Source organism: Giraffa tippelskirchi, chromosome 14 (assembly GCF_054371585.1).
Source record: "Giraffa tippelskirchi isolate mGirTip1 chromosome 14, T2T-mGirTip1v1.2.pri, whole genome shotgun sequence".
Taxonomy (NCBI): domain Eukaryota; kingdom Metazoa; phylum Chordata; class Mammalia; order Artiodactyla; family Giraffidae; genus Giraffa; species Giraffa tippelskirchi.
The window spans coordinates 44,839,477-44,860,241 of record NC_137288.1 but is presented as its reverse complement, the minus strand read 5'-3'; the positions used below and the strand labels follow the sequence as shown (position 1 = coordinate 44,860,241).

The 20,765-nt window shown below is 38.7% G+C and overlaps 1 protein-coding gene across 7 annotated transcripts in view; it reads right to left on the bottom strand.

Annotated features, from left to right (window-relative positions):
• OSBPL1A (oxysterol binding protein like 1A) overlaps positions 1-20,765 on the bottom strand; it is a 212,352-nt gene that overhangs the window by 154,136 nt on the left and 37,451 nt on the right. For 6 of the 7 annotated variants that reach the window (XM_081563211.1, XM_081563218.1, XM_081563210.1 and 3 more), the window contains 3 exons: positions 15,092-15,203; positions 10,433-10,518; positions 9,157-9,301 (listed from right to left, as the gene is read on the bottom strand). In XM_081563211.1, coding sequence (XP_081419337.1) covers positions 9,157-9,301; positions 10,433-10,518; positions 15,092-15,203 — 343 coding nt within the window. Of the gene's footprint in view, positions 1-5,505; positions 5,616-9,156; positions 9,302-10,432; positions 10,519-15,091; positions 15,204-20,765 lie in introns of those variants that run through there. The other variant, XM_081563214.1, reaches the window with a different exon arrangement.

Sequence of the window (20,765 nt, the reverse complement as noted above, 5' to 3'; positions counted from 1 at the left end):
TCCTGCCTCCTCCCGGAAAGGAAGACCCTCGTGATTACACTGGGCCCACCTGGAGAATTCAGGATTCTCTATCTCCAGATACTCAGCTAACCACATCACTGGCGGAGCATTATTCAGCTCATCACAGCTGCTCTTAAGCTATCTCGCTGGAGAACAGGTGGCAGACACAACTCACAGACAAAGTCTGTGATGGTCCACAACTGAGGACAAAAGGAAAAAGGGATCACAGAGAAAGAAACCAGCAACATGTCACGATAACTTTCTCAAGGTGACACACACAAGCACTCTGTGTTTTGCCGAATGACAAAAACAGAGTCTGTTTGTAAATTATTTAATGAGTTCTGAAGTGAGCAGAACTTTATGTGAAGGATGCAAACTAAACAATCATCTCATACCCTCAAGAGCTTCCAATTTTTAGAGAAACAAAAGTGAAAGTGTTAGTCGCTCAGTCGAGTCCGACTCTTTGCCACCCCACGGACCGTAACTCACCAGGCTCCTCTGTTCATGGAATTCTCCAGGCAAGAATACTGTAGTGGGTAGCTATTCCCTTCTCCAGAGGATCTTCCCCAACCAGGGACTGAACTGAGGTCTCCTGCATTGCCTCAGATCCTTTACCATCTGAGCCACAAGGGAAGCCCAGAGAAACAAAAGATATTTACAAATAAAAAAACAAAAAAACCTAGGTCTTTGAAGATAACCTATCAAGCTGGAACTCTATTTACACAGGAAGTGACACATTCTATCAAATAAATTTTTTATAAATACCAATCACTTGGTATGTGTAGGACAATTTTTTGTAAAATTGTTTAATGAGTCTATTATGTGACGATATTTCAGGCACTGGGGATTCAGTAGTGAACAGGACAGAAAGAAAATTGGGGGGGGTGATATAGAAAAGGAAAGGGAAAGGGAAGTCGCTCAGTCGTGTCCGACTCTTTGTGACCCCGTGGACTGTAGCCTACCAGGCTCCTCCGTCCATGGGATTCTCCAGGCAAGAATACTGGAGTGGTTTGCCATTTCCTTCTCCAGGGGATCTTCCCGACCCAGGGATCGAACCCAGGTCTCCCGCATTGGAGGCAGACGCTTTAACCTCTGAGCCACCAGGGAAGTCACGATATAGAAAAAGGGAAAGACAAATTAATAAAACAGGATACAGCAAATAATAATCCAAGCTAGGACAAACCCAGACAACATACCAAAAAGCAGAGACATCACTTTGCTGACAAAGGTCTGTAAACTCAAAGCTATGGTTTTCCCAGGTGTCAAGTATGGCTGTGAGAGCTGGACCATAAAGAAGGCTGAGTGCCAAACAGCTGATGCTTTTGAACTCTGGTGCTGAAGAAGACTCTTTAAGAGTCTCTTAGACAGCAAGGAGATCCAACCAGTCAATCCTAAAGGAAATCAATCCTGAATATTCATCGGAAGGACTGATGCTGAAGCTCCAATACCTTGGCCACCTGATGCAAAGAGCCGACTCACTGGAAAGACCCTGATGCTGGGAAAGATTGAGGGCAGGAGGGGAAGGGGGCGATGGGGGAGGATGAGATGGTTGGATGGCATCACTGACTCAGTGGACATGAGTTTCAGCAAACTCTGGGAGACAGTGGAGGTTAGAGGAGCCTGGTGTGCTGCATTTCATTGGGTCGCCAAGATTCAGACACAACTCAGCTACTAAACAACAACCACCCATGCTATGCCAACATTTTTAAGTGAACGTTCTGAAAAAGAATGACTGAGATGCCACTTCAGATTGGAAACTAGAAGACTGATGGGAAAGTCTTTCTGAGGGAGGATGTTTAAACTGAAAGGGTATACAGGGGAAAGGCCCTGCAAGCAGAGGCAACAAATGATACAAAGGCCCTGAGGTAGGAACAGCTAGGTGGGCAAGAGAGAGGCAGAGGGACAGAGAAGTCACATCCTGTCAGGGCTTCTTAGTAGGTCAGACCTTTGTGAACCAGTACAGGTGTCTGGGTTTTATCCTAAATATGATGGAAATCCACAGAAAGGTTTTAGGTAAAAGAGTAACATGATCTGACTTATGTTTCAAACTCTGTCAAAGTGTGTTAAAAGAACTTTTCAAGAATATTTGGGGATATGTGGACTTCAGCTATTTGATGGTTTTTGAGAAATTATAAAATTATTAACAGGATAATGCCATTGTGGCTATTTTTTTTAATAGCTCTATTGAGAGAATTCACACACCATACAATTTACTCATTTAGAGTGTACAATTCAATGGTTTTTAGTATATTCACAGAATTGTGCAACTATCACGATTTTTTTTAAAGGAGAGCATATCTTATACAAAAGAATTTAAGTATTTATAGACAAAATAATATGACATCTGGTGAGTGGATTATTGATAATGCCTGAGAGAGGATAATTTGTACATCAATTATACTATTTTTTAAGCTCTGATAATCTGTAATAAAAAAAAAAATCACTACAGTGTCTATGTGGGAAAAGCTTGTAAATGTGGGCAAGAGAAAAGCAAGGATACAAGTTACAAAGCAATAACAAAGGTCCAGGTAAAGATACTGGTCACATACAAACAGCTCATGCAGCTCAACATTAAAAAAAAAAAAAAGCCCAATCAAAAATTGGGTGGAAGATCTAAATAGACATTTCTCACAGGCCAAGAGGTACATGAAAAGATGCTCAAAATCAGAGAAATGAAAATGAAAACTATAATGAGATATCATCTCACACTGGTCGGAATGGCCATCATCATCAAAAATCTACAAACAATAAATGCTGGAGAGGGTGTAGAGAAAAAGGAACCATCCTGCACTGTTGGTGAGAATATAAGTTTGTGCAGTCACTATGGAGAACAATATGGAGGTTCCTTAAAAAACTAAAAACAGACTTACCATATGATCCAGCAATCCCACTCCTGGGCATGTATCTGGATAAAACCCATAACTCAAAAAGATACATGTACCCCAATGTTCACTGCAGCCCTATTTACAATAGCCAGGACATGGAAGCAACTTAAATGTCCATCAACAGAGGAATGGATGAAGATGTGGTACATAGATAAAATGGAATACTACTCAGCCACAAATAAAGAATAAAATAATGTCATTTGCAGTGACATGGATGGTCCTAGAGATTGTCATACTGAGTAAAGTCAGAGAAAGACAAAAATCATATGATGTTATTTATATGTGGAATCTAAAAAAAATGGTACAAATGAACTTATAAAACAGAAACAGAGTCACAGGTATAGAAAACAAATTTATGGTCATCAAGGGGAAAAGCGGGGAGGGATAAACTGGGGAATTGGGATTGACATAGTCACACTGCTATGTATAGATAACTAATAATAATCTACTGTAGAGCACAGGGAACTCTACTCAATACTCTGTAATGACCTATATGAGAAAAGAATCTAAAAATGAGTGGATATATGGGTATGTATACCTGATGCACTTAGCCATACAGCAGAAACTAAAACATTATAGATCAACCACACTACAAAAAAAATTGATTTTGAAAAAGAGATACTGGTGGCTTGAACTAGAGAGTTAGTAGCAAAATGGAGACACCAGTAGGTATAGAGAAAAGTACACGGGTTTGAGATTTATTTTTGAGGTAGATTTATCAGACTGCTGATGATTAAAACTTAGACTGGCCATAGTTTATTCTCTTGGTAGGGAAAAAACTTTTTTAAAATGTTAACTGAGCAACTGATAATCACTTTAGGTTTTCTAGCTAGCACATATGAGGATGTCTTATGAAAAGCTCTGGCAACTTATTTTTATTCCATCTACAGGGCACTTTTGAGAAACTATTCCTTTAGGTAGAGAGAAGAAGGACAATGTGATTTCTTTCACAGAATTCTGTCTTAATACTAAAAATAAATTCTGAACGCCTGCCAACTAGTTGAAATCCCATACAGAGCCCTCAATTTTGGATTCAATGCCCATAGTGCCTAGCACATCGTGAGACTTTAATAAAATGTTTATTGAACTGAATGAAATAGTCTCCTTTCCTGGTTGGGCACCATAACCAGCTGTTTCAGAATCACACCACCTCTTATCAACCACAACAAAATAAAGTAAAAAACAGGAATGACCCTGTTTTTAAATTTTTGCATGAAACAGACTTGACCCTTAATGAGAAAACCAAATACAAATGTCAACACTCCTCAAATTAATTTACAAAGAATGCAATCTCAGTTAGGGGCTAATGCAATCTCAGTTAGGGGAATCACACCACCTCTTATCAACCACAACAAAATAAAGTAAAAAACAGGAATGACCCTGTTTTTAAATTTTTGCATGAAACAGACTTGACCCTTAATGAGAAAACCAAATACAAATGTCAACACTCCTCAAATTAATTTACAAAGAATGCAATCTCAGTTAGGGGCTAACAAAAATTAAAGCCATTTGCAAAAACAGTTAAGGAAAGACTGTCAAGGAAAATCCTCAACGAAGAATAGTATGGGGAAACATTACCAGCTATTAAAGCCTTAGAAAAACAAATATTAAAAATGCAACACTGGTGAAGGAAGGTGACAGATGAGGCAATGAGTGAGTACAGAAAATACACACAGTCAGTTCTTCAAGTGGATGAGAAAGGGGTAACAGAACAATGGAAGAGGAATGGATGCCTGATGAAGGGTACCGAGGTAAGTGATTAGCAAGCTGAGGGTCTCACATCCTAAGTACACTCACATCACCTTTTCTGCTCAAAACCCTTCACGCTGGCCAGAAGGGCTGAGCCTCTGGCTACTGTCTGGAGTTACCGCTCTAGGCAGCCAGGCAGCTCTCTTCCTCAAATATGCCAAGTGCCCGCCTACCCTGAGCTTTTATACTGGCCTGTCCTTTGCTTTCACTGCTCCTCTGCTCGAATCCCTCACCAGGCTCCCTCCCACCCTTGGTCTGGCTCTCTGCTCAAGGTCACTTCAGAGCGACCTTGTCTTCCCTCCCTGCTCCCCAAAACATCAGCCCCACTGACTCGCCCTCTCTTCCCTTTGGCCTGTTTTATTTTTCCGCACATCGCTGTCCGATATTGAACGTATTTTTTGCTTTGTTTGTCTCCTCCCACCAGAACACAAGCTCCCAGAGTGTGGAGACAGTCAGATTTTGTTCACTTTTGGGTCGCCAGGAACTACAACAGCAGAGCCTCCGCATGTGTTGAATAAACGTGCCACACTAGGGGAGAACAGAACCAAATATGCCCCAGCTGCTACCTAAGCTTAGTGGTTTTAGAAGAAATCAAAGAGGAAGACCAATAAGTTTGACTTAAAACATCTTTGTTTTAAAAGACTTGGAAATTTTAGTCATAAAAAATATAGAAGTTATCATTGTTCTTATCACCGGAGGTTTGGGGGCATGGAGCACATTATATCCACACAAAATACTACGCAGAAGGTGAGCTATGAAGACCATGCTTCCAAGAACAACACAGAAAACCACTGATGCTTCATATAAGTAGGATTTTAAAATGTCAACTCTAACTACAAGCCATAACCTAAAAAGAATGGTAGATACTTACTTAGGTGTTTGCCGGCCTGTACTTCTGACCATCCTCTGGGCATCCTCTGCCCTTTCCATACCCCCCAGGGGAAGACCCTAGTCACCATGTCTGTACCTCCAGCTCCTACTGACTGTACCAATGGCGGACACCTAACACAAGTGGGCGCCATCACACTGTCTCCCACTTAAAACTGAGGTTAAGGGATTATGATCTACTAAGGGATTATGATCTACTAAATGTAGCTACCAGGCAGCCATCTTCCCTCATGTACACTGGAAAACAAAAGAGCTCATCTGCTAAGAGACAGAAACGAGGGACCACACAGTGAAGAGAGACATACACATACAACGAGGGGCAGCCCTCGTGGGGCCTGACAGCCTCCTGTTTCCTGATTCCATCCCCTCTGATGGTGAACAGCATTTCCTGTTTCAAAATACAGAGAGATACCTCTGTGTTCTTATATCACTGATACATGATCCTTCTTTTGCTTACACTCTCGAGTTGGTATCTATTATTTAAAATTTTTTAAATCTAGTCTACCATAGAACAGCAACTAAAACCTAAATCTTTGGATGTTTGGGTAGAGGTGATTATACTTTTTCAGTACCTTCATTTTCCTCATTTTGGCCACAAAAAAGAAGCATGCTTTGCAACTTTAAAAAATGCTCAGAAACAGGTATGAGAATAAATTCGAATGGTATATAATATGCCAAAATACCAGAGGCTGTATTGGAGTAATTTATGTTCTTTCTCTATTTTTAAAACTTCCTAAAATGCAGACACTATTACTCTTATGGTAGTAGAATAAGAAAAACTCTTTTATTTTTTTAAAAAAAAGAAAATTTTTAAAAAAACTTATTTTTTCTTACTCTTATGGTAAGAAAAAATACCTTCTCAGAAAGCACATCTTAACTTTTATCAAGAACACATCAACATCTTTTAACAAGCATGCTGAACTTTCCAAATATCTGTATCCACCTTCCATTACTTTTAGAAGTTTACCTTTCAATCATTCTGTAAACTGATACTAACTTTCAAAGGTAATCATGATGATTCTTCCCCACTTCCAGCTTTATTATTTTGTTTTCATTTTTTTGATGACACAAATTGGTAGTATCATTCTCAAGCGTGTATTTCCACTTTTATTATATAGGAATGTACCCATAACGGAGAAGGCAATGGCACCCCACTCCAGTACTCTTGTCTGGAAAATCCCATGGACGGAGTAGCCTGGTAGGCTGCAGTCCATGGGGTCGCTAGGAATCGGAGACAACTAAGCGACTTCACTTTCACTTTTCCCTTTCATGCATTGGAGAAGGAAATGGCAACCCACTCCAGTGTTCTTGCCTGGAGAATCCCAGGGACGGGGGAGCCTGCTGGGCTGCCGTCTATGGGGTCACGCAGAGTCGGACACGACTGAAGCGACTTAGCAGTACCCATAAAGTGCTTCTTTAGAAAAATTTTCTTTTTGTCTATTTACTTGGTTGCACTGGGTTTTAGCTGCAGCATGTGGACTCTTAGCTGTGGCATGCAGGATCTAATTCCCCATTCAGGGATCGAACCTGGGCCCCCTACATTGGGACCACAGAGAGTCTTAGCCACTAGACCACCAAGGGAAGTCCCCCATGAAGTGCTTTTACGTGTTCAGTATGATGTTAATATTGAAATAATGGCACATCTATTATTCTACAACTTCCTTTCTTTGCTCATTGTTTTATTTATCCACATTGATAGAAGTGCCCTTGTTCTATCGATTTTAGTATTACTGCAAGTATTAAAGCAAACCCCAGCTGATTGAGCTGTTAGGCTTATGTCCACATTTTTAATATTTTAGATAGAGCTGAAATAAACATCATGGTACATGCTCCCTGTATTTATGTGAATGCACTTTTTTCATGGAAATGAATTTTAAGTTCTATACCTCTATATGGATCTTTTAGTAATGTGATTTTTGCCATCTGTGTATCTTTGGTGAAATGGCTGAAACTTTTCAGAATTGGGTTATCTTCCTCTTAGAGTTATAAAAGTTCTGTATATATCCTAGATAGAAGTTCATTGTTGTATATGTTTTGCCACTATTTCCTCCCATAAAATAACTTGCATTTTCATAACAGTGCCTATTGAAGAGGAAAATGTTCTAATTTTGACAAAGTCCAATTTATCAATATTTTATCACTCATACTCTTTGTGTCCTATCTAAGAAATCTTTGCAAAACCCAAGATAACTAAGATTTTCTCCTGCATTTTGTTCTCCAGTTTTATGGTTTAAACTCTTACGTTCATTTCTTTGATCCATCTAGATTCTAACCTTTACACATGATCCCCAAATTTGTATCTCCACCCAGACCCCTCCCCCCAGACTCAAAGTTCTTTTTCCAACTCTATCATGTGGACTACATAATAGTATTTCAAAATTGTAATGTCTTAAAAACCGAGCCCCTAATTCTTAGCAACTGCTCACCTGCCCCTCCTACAGTCCTCCCCTTCTCAGGAACTGTAAATGCCAGTCCTCCAGGTCCACAAAAGGGGATGTGGAGCAGCACTACTGGGATGTCCCTCCACTGAATACCCAAGACACACCCTGCAGCTTCTCTTAAGGTTACCCAACTCTGTCATCGACACTGTCCTGTGTGTATAAGTCTATCCTCCTTATTTGAGAACTCCACATTTACAAACTTGCCTATTGTTAAAATTTACTTTCATCACCAATCAATACTTGTGGCTTTTTTCTGGTCATTCACAGACACATCCAGATTAATAAAAAAAGTGAGTCTTCTGCCCACCTCTCCATGTTTCTACCCAACATGAACCCTGCACACTTGCCACTTTACTGCCTTTTTTCATACACAAACCAGATGCCTTCAAAGGCTGATTAAATTTTTTTTTTTTTTCCAAAAAGAAAAAAATTTGAGTCTTCTGATGTATTAGTTCCCTGAAGCGGAAAGGCTGATGCTCTGCCCTCTTGTCTCAGCTCTCAGACTGTAAACAAGCGTCCTTGTCACAGTCTACCTAGGGCCACACTGTTCACCTTTCTTGCTTCTCGTTTCTGGTGATTTCACTGTTGAAGATGGCCCCCAAGCACCGTGATGAAGAGGTGTCTAGTGCTCATAAGCTCAAGAAGCCTGTGACGTGCCTTCCAGATAGAATCCGTGTTACAGGATCTTAGCTCAGGCTTGAGCTATAGTGCTCCTGGTAGTGAGTTCAATGTTAATCATCAATAATACACATTAAATAGGTGTTTTCACACAGAGGCTCACATAAAACAAGGTTACGTGTGATGTGTGGATGAAATGCTGTGACCAAAGGCTCCCAGGAGCCTCACTCTGTATTTCCCTTATGAGCAATGGTTCAGTATCCACTAATTCAGAGGTCCCAGCAACATTATATTAATAGAACAAAACTACCACAAATAACAAGAACCAACTGTACATGTCCTCCCCTTGAGGGTAGAAATCAGATTTTAAGTCATCTTTAGTGCCTCAGGTGAAATAGGCATTATTAAACATTTAGGTCTTAACTGGGAAGTAAATCAATAAATTTTTTCTTTTGTATAAATGCCTTGACTTCAAAATTAAAGCTTAACACAGGCTGGATACTAAAACGAAACACTTTTTTTTCTATATATATAACTTCAAAATGACCAACAATGGCTTTCACCGAGATGCTTACCATTCTTGTTCTTCAGGTTAGGGTCTGCTCCACTTTTTAGAAGCTTTAAGGCACAGGGTTTATGAGCCCGGTAAGCGGCACAATGCAAGGGTGTGTTGCCTAACTGATCCGAACAGTTCACATCAGGAGGATTCGGCCGGTTGAGCTAACAATTGAAGAAATGCAACGTGGATTATATGCCGAAGACAGACTTTCTCCCATAAAACTACATAACCGATAATTCAGGTGGACCCTCACGTTCCTGAGCCTGGGCACAGCTGGGCTCCTTAGCATCTTGACTGCCAATGGCTTCCTGCTCAGAAAAGCAATAAACCCACATCACCCTCCATGTTCTCCTCAAGCTGCCACGGGGTCTCAGGTCCCACACTTCCCCGACGACAGGCACCACACGCCAAGCTGGGGCACTGGAGTCCACGAAGACCCACACGCTCCTACCAGTCTTGCAGCTCACACTTGTGACAACAGAATTACAAACTGGCCTACCAAAGACAGCCACTCAGAGGAGTTAAAACCAGAAATGTTAAATGTGTAAATATTAAAGGTCTACTGAATTTGTTGTTCCCGGTTGACTCCTTTAAAAACAGTTCTTTACAGTCTCCATTTCAGAAAGTTTAGAAAACGTTTTCGGCCCCATACTTGGAAACCAGAGAAGCCTTTTCAAACGAGCTGAAATAACTTTAAGGCAAACAGCCATGCTTCAGTCTTGAATTTAGAACACATTCAGAGTTTTGTGTTTAATGAGACTATTTTCAGGATATGGAAACTGGAAAGTAGGTCTCGTAAGGAGAAAAAAACACAATGGGTAAAGTTTTCAGCCTGTTCTAACATGATATAAATATTTCAAAAATACTGTCCCTTGTCTGTATGTTAATTTCTGGAAGTATAGCATCCTTTCAGAAGTAATTACTCATTAAAATTAGAGAAAGATATTCCTTTAAAGGACTCTATATATTACATGTCAATTTTAAATTTGCTTAATGATTGAAAAAAAAACTATCCTTACATTAAATGTTTACCTTGAAAAACTGGATTCTTAACCATTAGGTTTTCAGTAGAAAGTGCGGAGGTAAATCAAATTCAGAGAGAAACACCATCATGTAAAATGAATCCTGCTTAAAGTATCACCAGACTGTGCTTTTAGAATAGTTAAAGACTTTTGTGCTATTACTCTGATCTCGAATATTTTGGTCCCACAGTTTGACTACGTTATGAACTCAACATTAAATAGAAAATTTCCTGCAGCGTAAAGAAATAACACATTTTTTTTTTTTTTTACCAGAGCAGTAAGTTCTGCTGTTCTTCCTTCTCTTGCTGCTGCTAAAAGTAATTCTTCAAGCTTTCTTTGTTGAGTCCTTTCTACAGCTGTAAAAGGAAAAGTACATATTACTCTACTTCTAGGCTGGATCCTATTAGCAAATTTATCACAGAGATGTATAAAGAATAAAGGGATCACAGTGAGAAAAGTCATAATGTTTTGAATTGTAATTCAAATGCTGTGAGACTTCATTATTATTCTCATTGCCTTAGACTTCAGATTACAGAGCTGAACTTCCCTCAGGTTCAGATGAATTTATGTTTTCAATTCAGAGGTCTTTAAGTATGTTACTCACTACAATACCCATCACAGATAATTATGAATTTTTTTTTATGCTGAAATACTATTATTTATGTGCCTTGGAAAGGCAGTTTAAGTGGAGAGAGGCACTCACATCTTCTAGAACTTTAGAATATGAAAAGTAATAATAAACAGTGTTAATAGGAAGACATTATTGTTGTTGTTCAGTCGCTAAGTCGTGTCTGACTCTTTGCAACCCAGTGGACTGCACCATGCCAGGCTTTCCTGTCCTTCACTGTCTCCTGGAGTTTGCTCATACTCATGTTCACTGAGACAAACCATATAAATATATTTAGGTTTATATATAAAGTGCATACTTTTTTATAAGAATATTTTATGTTCTTTACAAATACTATAGTGTTTACTACATGCCAAATACCTTTCAAAGCACTTAAAAAATATTAACTCATTAAATCTGCGTAGCTACTTTTTGAAAGGTTACTATTTTCCCAATTTTATAGGTGAAGAAACTGAGGCAGAAGGAGGTTAAGGAACTTAACCTAAGTCACAGTCAGGACATGGAGGAGCTGGGACTTGAACTTGGGCAGGTGGGTCTCAGAGTGCCTGCTCTTACCATTACTCTGTGCTGCTCACACCTGCAGGGAATGAGAGCAATCTGATTTAAGAGAGTGGAATATGTAATAAGGTCTCATTTCTACTATATCTGAGTTCTGTTTTGGCTTGCAGAAAAGAAGCAATTTCATAGAAAGGTTAGCAATAATCCCCCTTAAAATATGTGTATAATGTCCTGCGCAAAGGCTGCAGGGGAGGAATATAAAAGTTTCCCAGGTCTTCCTGAGAAATAATGAACATTTATTAATAGTAATTACTATGCACTAACAGTTGTCCAAGACACTACGCATGCCCTAGCATTTCAACTACAGGAAACACAAAGCTTGAATACCGGAATAGCTGGAACCAGTTTAGCTTTGTCTAAAGAACTAACATTACTATATACCAGCATCTTCTATTCTCACATTTTTATTTCCACACCCAGATCCTCTCCCTTTCCCCCACATAGGCTCCCAGTGCTGCCTTCTTTCACTGGAATTCATGCTCTTCAGCCTTTCCTCTCACTGGTTCTATGGCCACTGGTCTGTGAGCTTTTGAGAACAGTCCCTAGCCTTCCCTACATACCTCTGCTACTGCAGTGTTTCCCAGAGCTCACTTTATCCCCACAGTCATTCCTGAAGTCAGGTACCTGTTCTTACTCTTCTGTGTATCCTAACCACTTATGACAGTATCTGACACAGTGCATGTTTAGCCAATAAATAGTCTCTGAATAGTCAAACAATGCTTAATAATGATCATTCCAGACTTTAAGGAAGGGTCATTATGTTTCCCTACAATTTCTCTCTAGATTGTCTAGGCTCATAAATGAAGGAAAGCAGGATGTGGAGTTGAAAACTCTGCTTATGTTTCTGTCCTATATTCATTCTGGACACTGAAAAAAAGACTGTTGGTCTAGCCAATAAAAACAAGTACTCCAGTTAAAGGGACTTAAAAGTTTCTAGAGTGCCAGTAATATTCTATTCCTTGATGAGGGTGCTGTTCACGTGGATATGGTCCCTTGTGAAAACAGCAAGCCATACATTATTAATGTGTACTTTTATCTATACATTTTATACCTCAAGAACTGTTTTTAAAGCCAATACTCTACCCCCCCCCCAAATAATTTGTCCTTTAAATTTTAAATGTTATATGACTATAAACTAGCTCTTTTTAATCAGAATTCAGAGTTAGGGAAGACCACAAAGATCATGAAGCCTAACTCCATCCTGACAAGACACTCACATACACGCCCAGGGTAGGTTAAATAGCAGTACACCTGACGTGCAGGTGAGAAGCTAGCAAATGTACTTCATTAACAACAGAAAATCACCATTTTGCAATTTCTATGAGTGATTCAGGTAAGAATTATCAATGAATACTAAAATCACCGATTTGAAGTTTGTCGGTAATCAGGATATTTACCATGGTCTCAATTTTTCTCCCCAAGGATTATTTACTAATTACAAAAGTGGGACTACATCCTAAGTACCATTACAGTGGACCACTAGTGCTCAGAGATAATTTCCCAATAGTGGAACAAAATGACCTCATGTACCTAAAACAATGCATTGGTATAAAGCATACAACCTCATCCTAGGCCAACTACAACCTATGCCAAGAACGGGTAGCCTGAATCTAAAGAAGAAAGCCCAAATTGAGAGGCACTCTACAACAGTAATATTATGATACTGATGTTAAATCTCACGAAGTTGATCATTATATAAGGAAATATCCTTGTTCTTAAGAGATACATACTGAAGTATTTAGGGCTAAAGTATCATGTCTGTAAATTACTCCCTCATAGTGTAGGAGAACAATTAAAAGTAAATAAGTAACATTAAATAATATAAACTAGACGTAGCAAAACGTTACTACCTGGTGACTAAGTGCAGATGTGCAAGTGCTCGCTGTGCTGTTCTCGGAACCTTCCTACAGGGTGGCTCCTTATCAAAGTAAAAAAAGTCAAATGATACGAAGAAAATACTGGAGTCCTCTCTAGTGCCTGAGAAGGTGTAATCTATCCTCTCCCAGGATTAGAAGTGTTTGGGAAGCTCACTATATCTTTTAAGGCAACCCAGGCCACTATTACAATAGACTGGACTCAAAGATAAACTTCCTGGCACGCCATTAACTGGAACATCAATGGGCCCTGGTCAGCCTCGAATAAGAGTATCTGTCTTCCAGTATAACAGCTCTTGAGGTACTTGAGTATGATTGTTGCGTCTCCTGAAGTCTGTCCTTCTGGGGTGAAACACTTCTTGTCTCTACATGCATTACCCTACGATAGGGTTTCTGGTCTACCTGTGGTCTTGGTAGGTTGTGGATGCACTGCCTGTAGTCTGACCCATTTATCATGCTATCCACAAACGATATCACACCTGGCTAAGGGAATCAGAGCAAAATCTCTCAATTTCTACTTCCACTTCCCCAGCCAGGATCACACTCTAGCTGATAATCATAGAGCCCATCAAGTGAACCAAACTCTTGCCCTTAACACAGCTGGGTTGTGAGGGTGTGAGGTCGGGTGCTTAGAGCACGTCTTTACAACTAGCCCCATTAAATGTCAACTTGTCACGCAAACCCAGTATCCCAGTCCATCAGGAGACCATCAGTTCTGGGTTCTCATCTTATTACAAACAAAATGACAGAACAGTCATTACAAACACTTATTACAAACAAAGACAGTACCTCATCCTCCCAATCAGATCATGATTTATTAAATGGCAGGGATCACATCTAGCATGTTCAATTTCCCCCAAAATCACGTAATACTGAGCCTTATAGAAGATGCTATGTGTTGATTTCTTTATTAAAAATGAAAGGGTTCATTTTAAATGCAAGAGTGGGTAGAAATACGGATCTAAAGGGTGTCTGACAAGCAGACATTATCTTATAACTAGAGAAACAAGGGAGATTTTAAGTTTCAAAGCCAACTGGAAAGTAATAAAAAGCAAGACTGTGCTTTGTACATAAATAAAAATACTACTAATAAATAAGTCAATGCCCTTCAAATAAAAAATTACCGTGCCCTCTTCTGAACTGCAAAGGAAAGAAACAAAGGATGTGTGTGAAACTGCAACTTAAAATTCAATACCTTTATTCATAAGGGAGTAAATAAGAAATCTTCTCTTCTCTCCTACAGAAATACTACCCCAAAATAATTACAGCCAAAGTCCTGGATATCTGGGTAACAATCCTAACAAACGAAGCTTCCTGATGTAAGCATTGAACTATTTTTGTCTTAAATCATTTTTAGAGAAATCCCTCCTACGTCTTCTTAAATGTAACTGAATCTTTGAAGTCCATCCAGCAATGAAGCTGATCCATGAAGAAGTCACTGTGGCTGTTGTGTTACGATGATGCCCTCAGGATGACAGAGTGGCCAGAGCTCTCTTTGCCAGAATCACATGCCTCCCAGGAGCCACACGCTTCTGGTTTCCCTGTTCTGTGCTCCTGGTATTCCTTCATTATCCCGCTTCTGCAGCCTTTCGGCTGTACCCTCTCATGTCTCTAGTTTTCACTTTTAATTATGCTGGAGACTGAATTTTTAAAACTTGCCATAATGTTATAAAAAGTAAGAACTCGAAAGCTCGGAGGAAGCTCTCATACAGTTTTACATCCAATTGATGACTCTCAAATTACACTATCTTTAGAACACAGACTCAGTGTCATCTATATTGGCATCTCAGAAGCCATTTTCTACTTATACCCCGGGCCGTGGCTATAATGAAGATAAATGATGTCTAGAGTAAGATCCGTAATATTTACCTTCAAGCATGTTTCTGATTTCTTTGTCATGAGTGACCTCCTTTGCTGTCTGTCCATTCCCATTAACAACAGTAGTATCAGCGTTGTACTCTAAAAGAAGCATTACCAACTCCTGAAACAGCAGAGAAAAATTATTTTTAGCTATTATTAAACTAAAACTTTATTGTATTATAGCCCTTTTTAAAATTTCTAATTACTACTGAATGTTTACAATAGAAACAATGACTATGTAGGAATCTTTAAAGTCCTTCAGCTCTGTTTAAATTAAATGACTACTAAATAAGCAAAAATGGAATACTCTACAGTTCAACTAATTGTGATAACTGATGACTGCCTACACAGTTGCCAATCTCCAGTTAACACAGACAACTTCTGTAACTGATTTTTAAAGTAAATTATCTGGTTGTATTTACCAAACTGATTCATGTGGTCACACTAAATATGAGTTAACAAAGCCATTACTTAAAGTAGAATTTAAATTAGATAATTAGAGCAGACAATACATTCATTTAACATTATTCCAAGGCCTGTTGAAAAAGAATAAGTTCTTCAGCAGACTTAGATCTTTTAAAAAATAATTTTAATGTTTTTAAGAAACAAGACATAATTTTCTGACGTGATATAGACTGATGGGATACAACACTAACAAAGGAAAGGGTTTTAATGAAGCAAATGACCTCCTGAAGTCAATTTTCAACAGAGTATAAACAGATGGAGTATAAACTACATCCTTCATATTTACTCTAAGTGGCTAACAGCTCTCTTAGAAATTTCAAACTAATCAGCCCAGTATCACTGGTTCAGTTATATAACTCAAGACAGTACAGGTGGATAAGAGTGCAAGAGATTTACAAGCAACTATTAGAGATTTGATGTTTAACTTCATTAGGGTGTGTAGCACTCAGGCATGGGACGTGGTAACACTTGCTTTTTAGTTCTACAAGAAGACAGGATGAAACACAGTGCTACCCTAATCTCTAGGTTGACAGTACACTGATACCAGTAGGAATTGATATTCTGTGTCATTACATGTTATGTTTTCCCATGAGTTTCATTTTTACACTGGGCCATACAATTTTTACCATTCTTTAAAAAGAATTTTTTGTAGTTTAAAAAAAAAATGCTTAAATATACTTCCAAACATAGACAGGAAGAAGAAAACAAAATACTCCTTCTCCTGGTCACTCCATGACCACCCTAAACATTTTGGCAAGTTTCTTTCTAATCATTTTCCCATGCGTAAGTTTGAGATTTTTCAAAAAAATATAATTTTATTTGTATGACATAATTAAGTTATACTCCATTTGCCTAACATATCATTTTCTAGGCTATTATAGTGTTCATGAACATACTTTTCACTAAATATTATTCTATAAAATGCACTACCACATTTTACAAATAGAAAAATTGCTAAGAAGTCTAATATGTTAGCAAATTCTTATAAAATATCTTAGCATTTCCTATCTTTTTAAAGGGAAGATTTTGGGAGAAGTGTTTTCATGCTTCATGCAAAGAGTTCATATTAGTAAAGAAAGTAGAACACAGAATGATAGAAAATATTTATAAATCATATCTGAAAAGGAAACCACATGCAGTATAAAGAACTTTTTACAACTCAACAATAAAAAGATAATCCAATTACAAAATGGGCAAAGATAAAATGAACAATCAGAAAAGGAAATTAAGAAAAACGATTCCATTTACAGTGGCATCAAAAAAGAATAAAATGCTTTGACGTAAACTTAAGCATGCACATGAAAGATGTGTACACTAAAACTACAGTTCTATTGAGATGGATGAAACTGGAGCCCATTATACAGAGTGAAGTAAGCCAGAAAGAAAAACACCAATACAGTATACTAATGCATATATATGGAATTTGAAAGATGGTAACGATAACCCTATATGCAAGACAGAATAAGAGACACAGATGCATAGAACAGTCTTATGGACTCTGAGGGAGAAGGTGAGGGTGGGACGTTCTGAGAGAATAGCATTGAAACATGTATATTATCATATGTGAAACAGAAGGCCAGTCCAGGTTGGATGCATGAGACAAATGCTCAGGGCTGGGCCAATGGGATGACCCAGAGGGATGGGATGGGGAGAGAGGTGGGAGGGGGGTTCAGGATGGGGAACGCATGTAAACCCATGGCTGATTCATGTCAATGTATGGCAAAAACCACTACAATATTGTAAAGTAATTAGCCCCCAACTAAAATAAATAAATTAAAAAAAAAAAAAACTACAAAATATAGCTGAAAGAACTTAAACAAGACGTAACTAAGTGAGAAGACATCTAGGAATCATGAATGGGAAGACAATATTGTTGAGATGTGAACACTACCCAAAGCAATCCACAGATTCAACGCAATCCCTATCAAATCCCAATGATGTTTTTTTGTCCAGAAACAGAAAATCCCACCCTAAAATTCACCTGAAATCTCGAGACACCAAAACAATACTGAAAAAGAACAAAGTTGGAGATCTCACACTTCAAGATTTCAAAATTTACCTCCAAGCTGATCAAAGTAATCAAGACAGTGCTATAATGACATAAAGACAGACATATAGACCAACAGAAGAGCACAGAGAGTCCAAAAATAAACTCTCACATATGTGTTCTAATGATTTTCGACAAGGGTGCCAAAACCATTCAAAGGGAAAAGGACAGTCTCTTCAACAAATGGTCCTGGGAAAAACTGGATAGTCACATGTGAAAAAATAAAACTGGACCCGCATACTTTACACCACATACAAAAATTAACAGAAAATAGATGAAAGACTTAGTGGAAAACTTAAAACAAAAACTCTTAGAAGAAAACATAAGAGGAAGCTACATGGCATTAGATTTAGCAATGACTTTTTTGGATACAACACCAAAAACACAGGTTAAACAAAAATAAACTGGACTAAATCAAAATTAAAAATTTTCTACAATGAACAGCACTATCAAGAGCGTGAAAAGGCAATCCAGAGTGGGAGAAAATATTTGAAAATCATGTATCTGATCTAGGATTTATATCTAGAATATGTAAATAACTCCTAAAACTCAACACCAACCAACCAAACTATCGATTTTAAAAATAAGCAAAGGTTCTGAGAGAATAGCATTGAAACATGTATATTATCATATGTGAAAGAGAACACCACTCCAGGTTCGATGCATGAGACAAATGCTCAGGGCTGGGCCAATAGGATGACCCAGAGGGATGGGACGGGGAGGGAGGTGGGAGGGGGGTTCAGGATGGGGAACACATGTAAACCCAGGGCTGATTCATGTCAATGTATGGCAAAAAACCACTACAATACTGTAAAGTAATTAGCCCCCAACTAAAATAAATAAATGTATTAAAAAAATAAAAATTAAAAATTAAAAAATTAAAAAATAAAAATAAAAATAAGCTAAGAATCTGAAAAAGCCACATACTGTATGATTCCAACTACATGACATTCGGGAAAAGGCAGAACTATGGAGACAACAGAAAGATCAGCAGTTGCCAGGGGCTGGAATAGGAGGAGGGATGAACAAGGGGAGCACAAAGGATTTTTAGGGCAGTGAAAACACTGTAATGACAGACACATTTCATTACATTTTTCTCATTGCACATACAACAAGAGTGAACCCTAAAGTAAACTACAGACTTTGAGTGGTTGCAATGTGTTAGTGTAGGGTCATAACTTGCTCTAAGGGAAAAAAGAAAAAGGACCATACTGGTGAGGAATGTTGATAATGGGATGCATGTGCATAAGCACAATATACATGAGAAATCCGTATCTTCCTCTCAATCTTGCTGTGAGCCTGAAACTATTCTACAAATTCATCTTTAAAATTAAATAAATAAATATATGGGCTATGGATTCAACAAACATTTCTCCAAAGAAAAATGGCCAATAAGTATACGAACAGACGCTCAATAAATCATTATGGAAATGCAAATCAAAACCAAATGAGATACCATTTCACAACCCTTAGGATGCCTAAAATTAAGACTGACAACAAGAAGTGCAATGACAATGTAGAGAAATTGAAACCTTCACGCAAGGCCAGTGGGAAAGTAAAACAGTGTAGCTGCTTTGGAAATCAGTTTGGCAGCTCTGCAAATACTCAATATAGAAATACCATGCGGTGTGGCAATTCTATTCCTAGGTACACACACAAGAGAAATGAAAATATATGTTCGTGACAAAAATCTTGCACATGTATGTTCAAAGAATATTCATAATATCCAAAAATTGGAAACAACCCCAATGTCCATCAGCTGATGGTTGGATAAATAAAATGTTGTTCCATACAGTGGAAAGCTGTGCTTAGTCACTCAGTCGTGTCTGACTCTTTGCGACCCCTGCACTATAGCCCACCAGGCTCCTCTGTCCATGGAGATTCTCCAGGCAAGAATACTGGAGTGGGTTGCCATGCCCTCCTCCAGGGGATCTTCCCAACCCAGGGGTCAAACTCAGGTCTCCCTCACTGCAGGCAGATTCTTTACCAGCTGAGCTACCAGGGGAGCCCTTACAATGGAATATTATGTGGCAATAAAAAATGAAGTACTGATATACATTATAATCATGGATGAGCCTTGAAAACATTATGCTCAATAAAAGAAGCCAGTCACAGAAAATCATGTATTATATGCTTCCATTAATTTTAAATGTCTAGAATGTGCAAATCTATTATAGAGACAGTAGATTAGTGGTTGCCAGAGCCTGGGGAGAAGGGGTAACAGGGAATAACAGCTCATAAGTACAAGATTTCTTTTTGGGGCAATCCAAATGTTCTAATACTGATTTGTGTTAATGGTTGCACATGTCTGTCAACATACCTGAATCACTGAATTGTATATGGGTGACCTGTAAAGTACATGAAATAGATCACAATCAAGTGCCTATAGAAAGAGAGTAGAGATTATTCAAGCCAGGTACCACATGGCACATTCAAGTTAATAAATGTTATTTCTCAGTCCAGCTCATCTAATTATTTCATACATTCTCTGCAACTACACCAATGTTCTAGTAATTAATTGTCCTGATTTTCAAGAAAGTATAAGAACTAATGTGGTGGACTTCCTGTTAGGGAAATTAAAATGAAGGAAGTCTTGTTCAGGCTTCAGAGGCAGGAAAGAAGACCTCTGACCTTGCTTCTGACCTGCCTGAGCACTGTCCATGTTCTGTACCTCCCAAAAGCACAGCTAGTCAGGCAGCACTTTAAATAAGAAAGGTAGTGGGGTCTTGGAACTGAGTCCCTAGAGGCCTGCCAACCAGGGTTTAATGATATCCTGTGACTCACACTTCAGTTCAGTCGCTCATTCACGTCCAACTCTTTGCAACCCCATGGACTGCAGCACACCAGGCTTCCCTATCCATCACCAACTCCTGCTGGAGCTTGCTCAAACTCATGTCCATTGAGTCGGTGATACCATCCAACCATCTCATCCTCTGTCATCCCCTTCTCCTCCTGACGTCCATCTTTCCTAGCACCAGGGTCCTTTCCAACGAGTCGGTTCTTCACATCAGGCGGCCAAAGTACTGAAGTTTCAGCTTCAGCATCAGTCCTTCCAATGAATATTCAGGACTGATTTCCTTTAGGATGGACTGGTTGGATCTCCTTGCTGTCCAAGGGACTCTCAAGAGTCTTCTCCAATATAACAGAGTTCAAAAGCATCAATTCTTCACC